This window comes from Nanorana parkeri, unplaced genomic scaffold, assembly GCF_000935625.1.
Source record: "Nanorana parkeri isolate BGI_ZX_2015 unplaced genomic scaffold, ASM93562v1 scaffold1480, whole genome shotgun sequence".
In the NCBI taxonomy this organism is placed as follows: Eukaryota; Metazoa; Chordata; class Amphibia; order Anura; family Dicroglossidae; genus Nanorana; species Nanorana parkeri.
Genome location: NW_017307748.1, coordinates 275,329 through 283,172, shown reverse-complemented (window position 1 = coordinate 283,172; position 7,844 = coordinate 275,329). Strand labels below are relative to the sequence as shown.

At 44.9% G+C, this 7,844-nt stretch overlaps 1 protein-coding gene across 1 annotated transcript in view; it reads right to left on the bottom strand.

Moving 5' to 3' along the window:
• The window catches only part of PIWIL2 (piwi like RNA-mediated gene silencing 2), a 92,243-nt gene extending 87,136 nt beyond the window's left edge, over positions 1-5,107 (bottom strand). The window contains exons 1-2 of the mRNA XM_018570216.1: positions 4,934-5,107; positions 3,144-3,243 (exon numbers count right to left, since the gene is read on the bottom strand). Coding sequence (XP_018425718.1) covers positions 3,144-3,243; positions 4,934-5,107 — 274 coding nt within the window. The remainder of the gene's footprint in view (positions 1-3,143; positions 3,244-4,933) is intronic.
• Positions 5,108-7,844: the final 2,737 nt, after the last annotated feature.

Here is a 7,844-nt window from a genome sequence, read left to right as displayed (position 1 = left end):
CCCCCCCCCCTTCCTGGCCAGGCCATTTTTCAGTATTCAGCGCTGCAGTACTTTGACTGACATTTATTCCGTCATACAACGCTGTACTGAAATTATTTTTATACCATTTTCTGGGGACAGATAAAGGCTTTCTTTTGGTGGTATTTAATCACCGCTGGGGTTTTTTATTTTTTACTATATTAACTACCTACTGTCCGGCCGTTGTAATGAAACGGCCGGACAGCGTCTTCTTGAGTGCGGGTGGGCGTCTTTAGCTTGTATGTTGCCTGCATTCAGTGTCACTCTCCGGTACAAAAACCAGAGAGAAGCTGGTGAAGGTATCCCTAGGTGACATTCGGGGTCTTAAGACCCCTGATGTCTCCATAAAGAGGACCTGTCACTGCAAATTGGCTATCACATAGGGAGCTTGCTTGCTCCCTATGTGATAGCAATAACGTTCAGTGAAAAAAAAAAAGGTTTAAAAAAAATTGTTACAAAAAAAAAATTAAGGTGGACTTTCTTGGTAGAAGCAACAGGTATTTGTGAGACTTTGCATAGGCACTAAAGGGAAACTGAAGTGAAGAGATATTTACAATTGAGTGCTACAAGACATTGTTTTTAATGGATGACCATAGTTCTACTTTAAATAAACGTGTAACAGCGAAACTGGTCCCTATATATATTATGCAAATATAGATTTACTGCGGCACATTCCCTAATACCCAAACTTAGAATTATTTGCACATGACTGGCAAGAAGCACTGAATTCTGGAATGGGGGACTGCATAATCTACCCAATAAACCAGAAGCCACAGTGTGCATGCTATACAGTATAACTTTCTTCCTAATATGAAATGCAAGTACAGGTTTCCTTGAAGATTTAAATGCACCTTCCTAAAGTTATGGGCACAGACGAATAAATACAAGTAATTAATGTTAATCAAAAACACATCTTGTGCCTGCAAGTCAAGTCATGAGCACAAAACAATTTAAGACGAAATAATTTCCGAGTAGTCTGGAGGAGTATTTCTTGTTGAGATATTCATCGGCACAGCTACAGCAGGAGTCATTAATGAGTCATTTGTTTTTCATCAATGCACATTTTTAATGTACAAATTTACAATATCCAGGCTGTAAAACATAACTGTACTGGACCCATCTTTGTGAAATAAAACCTTTGAGGAAATTTAACAATCTGATTTTTTCCTATCTGTAAAATCCCTTTCTTGGAGAAAACACAGGGAGTTAAAGATGTCACGCATTGTATTATTTTTAACAGGTCAGTCACCTAACCCTCACAGTGTATGCTGCGTTTTATCCCATGCTTCTGTGTGATGTAGAAACTGAGAATGATAGTTCACTCAGGGCTCAAAATTTCCACTCGCATTTGGCGAGTGGAAATGCAGTGCAGGCGAGTGGAAATTCCTGTAAGGCTTGATAACTCTTAAGGCCTGGCTAGTAGCTCAGGACTTGAAATGTTGACCCCTGGTTCACTCCTCTTCAATTTAAGCTAAGTTCTGCAAAAGGAGATGGACTCTTGATTGACAGCTCTTATCTTACAGTCTCTGCAATCTCACAACACAAAACAAGGCTCCCCTTCCAGTTTTGATGCCTGTGCTGATTTCTCTAAGAGTGTGCCCCACCCCCTCCCTCTGCACGCCTGTTACTCTCTTACGTCTGAATAGTGCATGGATATGAATAGGAACTGACCTCTGTATCTCAGCTTCTACTTAACACAGAAGCATGGGATAAAAACCACCATAAATTGTGGGAGTCAGGTGACTGAGCTGTGAAAAATAATAAAAAGGTGAGACTTATTCTTTAACTCCATTACAAATGTTCATACTTCCTGGGCCTCTTAACATCAGGTTTAGGTATTCCACATTTGTAAGGCTGCCATCTGTTCCTCAGTTCACAATTTTGCCAAGTTCTACCAGGCCGTTTATGCCTTGGCGGGTGACAACTTCAGTGGCACAGTTCTTCAGGCAGCCCTCTCAAGTGTGGGCCCCTCGTGTTATAGCTCCCTGTTGGACTGTGTACTTTAAGGGCCTGTTAGTCGTTGTTACTGTGTCTGTCCGCCTGTCAGACTGCTTTTGGATGTCCCATTGGTTCCAGAATTGACTGTGATGTACAATTAAGAAAAACGTCTCCAAACAAGGTAAGGGATATTCCTCCGACGCTCAGTTTCACTCCCTACGGTCCAGCTTAACCATGAAGGAGTCTTTAGGGACAGGGTTCATACTGATATTGATATGCTACTGCTCTTGACCTGTATAGCACCCTGCTGCTAACCCAAGGTGCTGGACCATGTGGCTAGATGAATGCTTAATGCAGTGCCTGATGCTACATTAAAGCTGTCTTCCCGTCTATCAGAGTCTGGGTACAGTCCCCAAAACTGTTGCCATGGAGCACCAATCCGAAAAGCTGTGCGTTTGCGGCCATGTCCGGATAAAGCCGGAGAAAAAAATGGATTGAACAATAAAAGTAACAAGATAGGATGTAAACTACATCTCTGTCGGCAGAATGGAGAAATCCATAACCAAAAAGGACATTCCCAACAAAGGTGGGGATTCTTGGGAGTTGATGGGGTTATATGAGGGTCTTCACAGCTCGGGCCAGTGTCCAAACATCTGATGATACCTGCATATTACCCAGTCAACTCTGAATCTGTGTTGGTTGGAGTTCTACTTTATGTTCTCTACAACAACCTTCCTCAATACAAAAATAGTGCTTTTCAACCATCATCAAAACTCCTTAACAGAATGGACAATGGAGCCCCCCTGAACTGCCTATGTTACTTCCCACCTGGTAGTGGTAACAAAGACACACTACCATCCGAAACTCCACAATACAAATTCTTTTGCCTGAGCAATCTTGAGTTTCAGCAACTTTAATATGGAAAGGGTCAATGCCATAGCTATGCTCCAAGGTCCAGTCAGATCCTAGGGAGTGCTGGAGCACAAGTTTGAGAAGCTGAGGGTACCGATCAGCATTGAATGGTTCTTAAAATATGAAGTTGATTTTGTAATCTCGTTACAGGTTCACATTTAACTGGAGAATGTACTGTAGATTACCCTAGCAGGCCTTGAAAATGGTTCCAGAAAGTTGCATTTGTATTGTCAACATGAAATAGAAAGAATGTACTCACCACTAAAATAACTTACCCCTTAAGAAGTCACCTCGACCAGGGGCCACAGTTGGTTGTGTTTCTAGGCCTAAACCACGAAACAGGGACGGTAGTACATTGCTAGTATCCTGTGGGCCCTAAAAGGAGTTACATTGTCACTAGAGTAAAACAAACAGCAAGGTGATGCAGAATGACACTCCGTATTATCCTCAGCTACTGGTCTGTGGCCTCAGAAGTACAGTATTTATGTCAGGACTCTACAAATGCCAGTAACCAGTTATTAACATGTTTACAATACAACAGCAGGCACCCAATGATAAAGTGCAAAGGAAGCCAAAGCTTTTTTTTTGTAGTCTTGGATAGAGTAGATTGAGATTAGAACAGCTGGCAGGTTTTCATTGCTGTTCATGTCCCCATTAAGGTGCCCACACACCTTGCGATAATCGCGGGAAATCCCGCAATCGTACGATTATCGTAAGGTGTGTGGAAGCCGTGCGACCTCTACTACTGTAAGGTCGCACGACTTTTATCTCAGGAACATGTTCGAAAACCCGCCGAGCATCGTACGATGTTCGGCGGTTGTGTAGCATGTTCGTACGATAAACGCCGGACAGGTCGTTCGGCACTGCGGTCATCGGAAGCCCGCCCCTCAGGGGGCGCGGCTTGCGGTCATCGGAAGACAGGCAGATCGTAAGTTTTTTTTATTACCTTACAACCATCGCAAGACAAAAGTATTGCAATGGTTGTAAGGTGTGTGCCCAGCCTTAGAGAGAGTCACACCCTCTTCCCCTCTTTTATCACTGAAAGTGAAATTCCAAAATTGTGGGTTGCCACCAGTACAGGAATAGAGAAGAAATCTTTAAATGGGAAAACTAGTTCTGCTGACTAACAGGGATTTCCTCTATCTGTTGTGGACATTAGACAGGATGCAAAGGGAAATCTCCTCCAATGAGACGCACATAGGCAAAAAAAAAAGCTGACAGGGGTTATAACCCTTCCTTACACTAAACAAACTAAAAAAAAAAAAGATTGTCTCCAGTTCTACTTTGAGAAGTGTATCAGTCATTAACAGGGGGAAGTACAGAATCCCTGGCTCCTTAAGGCAAACCTGTAACTCAATAGCCCGCTTCTGTGACAGCAAAGTAAAAAATCCCTAACTTTTTGACGATCAGTGTACTCAAAAGCTGCCGCTTCCCTGCTCCTTGGTCACTGCAAGTACTTCCGGGTGTGTAAAATGCGTGTTCCCCTAACTGGCCACTGTAGTTCCTACCATCAGCTTGGTCATCATTAGAGTTTATGAGCTAGCGGGAGGAAACACTGCGTGTGGCAGGAGGAGTAAGTATTTGCCCCATCCAACTATTCAAATACTTGGAGCGGCTGGGGTGCAATGAAGCTGAGGCTCTTTTAGTACACGGGCCGCTGAAAATGTAAATATATTACCTCTTCATTTACAGGTGGGCTATCACGTAAAAAAGACCCTTTGGTGATAGTCACTTTAAAAGTAAACCAATGCTTTGCCTAGGCAAGACATGTATAAATCTACTAAGGGGGCAACATTTAAATGAACTTGTTAGTTTGTCATGCTTAGGGAAAGCACAGGTTCACTTTAAACCTACCTACTGGCTATCAGATTGCACTGACTGGCTCCTGAAATCTATATGTATTTGAACGCCTATGTACATGTACTTGTTGTTCATCTCCCTGATAGAAAATAAGAAAATACAACATTAAAAATTAGCTAGAAGCAAAAATGTTCACAAAGGTTAAGTACTGCGAACTTTTCACAAGAAATTCCTAAAGCGGTCCCAGAAAATTGTGTGTATTTACCCTAAATGGAGGGTCAGGAAGAGGTGCAGCAGCCGCCCCTTCCAAAGCATGACCATGTGACAAGGGAAGTCCTCTTCCAAGCATTCGCTCATCCTTGGCCTCTGGGACTGGCGGCCTTACCCCAAAAGGCATGCGGAAGTAGGAGCCCCTGAATGGGTGCCTGGTAGGGTCCATTCTGAAAAGCAAAAACAGGATGCCTCATGCCATTAAGAATTGTGGATGTTGCAGTGACACGACCACAAATAATTAGTCCGACGGGAAGCTTAGTTGAACAAATATTTGCCTGGCTATATGGGCTAGTTCACACCAGCCAGTGTGTTCTGGCCCGATTCGGTCCGGAACGCACTGGATCACATTCCGGCATGCTCACTTTGTGTTGGAGTGGTAGGGGGCGTGGCGGTCCATTGAACTCAATGGAACCACAGCCACGCCCTCCGGCCACAGTGTAATCCGCCACACGGGAACGCGTGGCGCATCAATCCCTGCGTTCCGATCAGAAACAAATAGTGCTTGCACTATTTGTTTCTGATCGGAACGCAGGCATTGATGTGCCTTCCTGATTGGCCGGGAAAGCTGGCTCTATGCTGAGTGGCTGGAAAGCCGGCTTCCCGGCCAATCAGTATCGAGCCGCTGGGAGGCCCACCAGGAAGACGAGTCATTACTTGATACCTGATTGGCCGGGAAGCCGGCTCCATGCCAGTGGAAGCACCAGTATGGAGTAGCGAAAGCAAAATATCAGTACCCGTGCTTGATACCGAAAAACAGGTATCTGTGCATCCCAAGTTCAGACAGATCTCCATATGTCCGGGGTGTGGAAATTAAAAAAAATACTTGTCCAAGGGCTAAAGTGGGGGCCAAATCTACTTGTCCTTCATGACAATCTACTTGTCCCAATACAAAAACATTGTTTTAATCAAAACTAAGGATGCACCAATACCGTTTTTTCGGTATCGAGTACGCGTACTGATTTTTTGCTTTCGGATCGCGCCGACACTGAATAATAATACCGGTGCTCCGCTGGCAGGGAGCAGGCTTCCCTGGTAATCAGGAAGCCGGGCAGTGGGTAATGACATCTCGCCCAGGTTCCTAATTGCCACGGAAGCCGGCTCCATGTTGTTTGGCCTGCTTGATTGTGATTGGCCGGGAAACCTGCTTCCTGGTCAATCAGGAAGTCGGGTGGCGAGTAATGACCTGATTGACCGGGAAAATGGCTCGATGCTGATTGGCCAGGAAGCTGGCTTCCCGGCCAATCAGAAAACCAGGAGGCGTGTAATTACTAGCCGCACGGGAAGCTGGCTCCATGTTCCCCTACGGCACTGCCAGTCGGAGGAAATTTTCATCTGGCCGTAAGTTCCAATATCGGGGAAGGTATCGGAGTATTTGGGCGAGTACTCGCCCAAATACTCTGGCTCGGCACTGACACTAGTATTGGTGCACCCCTAATCAAAACATATTTTACTGTGCTAAATAGCGCTTCTCACTGGTCAGCGCAGTTATCTGACCACGTTAACCAATGAGTGCTTGCAATTTGCGAGCGAAATCCAAAATGCATAGGGGAGGACTGCGCTGGACAGCAGTACGGGGGACAGATAGTACACCCATACTGGCGGAAAGATTGTTCGCCAAAAGGTAAGTATAGCCAGGGGGGTGGCGGTTTGGGAGAGACGTGGAGACATGGAATGGCGGCTGCAATCTCAAAGCACATGCAGAATGTCCTACGCATGCGTTTATTTGCATGCAGATGGCGGGGGCAGCAGGGTTTCATTTGTATTTTTTACTTTATTTTTTAAATATTTATATATTTTATTATATTTTTAACTTTTTACATTTTCTTTAAATTTCTATTTATTTACTTTTTCCACTTCTTCCTATCAAATATGTTCTTCATATCAAATAGGGGATTAAAATCCACTATGTGATAGTTTGAAGGTAACAGGTTCTCTTTATGGAACCTGCCCTCCAACACAGAACAAATGAAAAAAACACACAGTGCTCTCATGAGGGTGTGGGGTATGTGTGGGAATGAGGCAAATGAGAGCCCAAATCCTGGAAGTATAAAGGGTGTAGGGGCAACCAATGTCTGTGTTACAGGTAGAAGGAACAAGAACCCATCAAAAAACAAAACATTTGGGACTTGAGGAGCTGAGGGTCCTGACAGGGGGGGGCCCCAATGGGGTTGTGGCGATCCGAGACGTATTCAGAGTATCCCGGGGGATCCCGGGGTGTAGTTCCTGACAGCCAAGACAGGTGGCGCTGTGATTACAGCGCCACGGTCTCAGAGAACACACAGACAGCCCGTAGAGCAGACGTTCTTCGTCTGCTCTACGGGCTCTATGGCTGAGCCGTTGTGCCGTAGTTTTCGGTGTCCCCCAGGAGAGCGGGGGACCCCAAAAACTACGGCGGGTGGTGCAGGCAGACACGAGCGCCGCTGCTCAAATTGATACAAGTGGTCTGATCAGATCACTTGTACTAAACGAGCGGCGGCGGCTCCACAATGTACATTCAGCTCTGCTTGTCCGGAGCAGGGCTAAATGTTCATAAAAACTACTCGCCCAGCGCCCGAAACTGCATGTCTCGGGCGATAGGAATTCCGCACCCCTGATATGTACCTGAAACATTCACCATTTTAAAGTAATTAAGCATAGGTTTCATCCAGTTTGCAGTAACAGTATTTCCCCCCAAAAAATGCTACTTTCTAAGGCCTCTAGTCACACACATATACATTTATCTTGCATACATTTGAACATCAATTCTACATAACGTGAGGGAAGTATTGGAACAGGCACGCCAGCTGTGAAAGGGTGTTTTTATAGCTAGTTTCCTGAGAAACTGGCTACATCAGGCCTATTTACCCTTCTGCTGTGGTTATCCTTTCCCTGGAAATTTTATTTTCAGTGACCTGTAGTCGTGT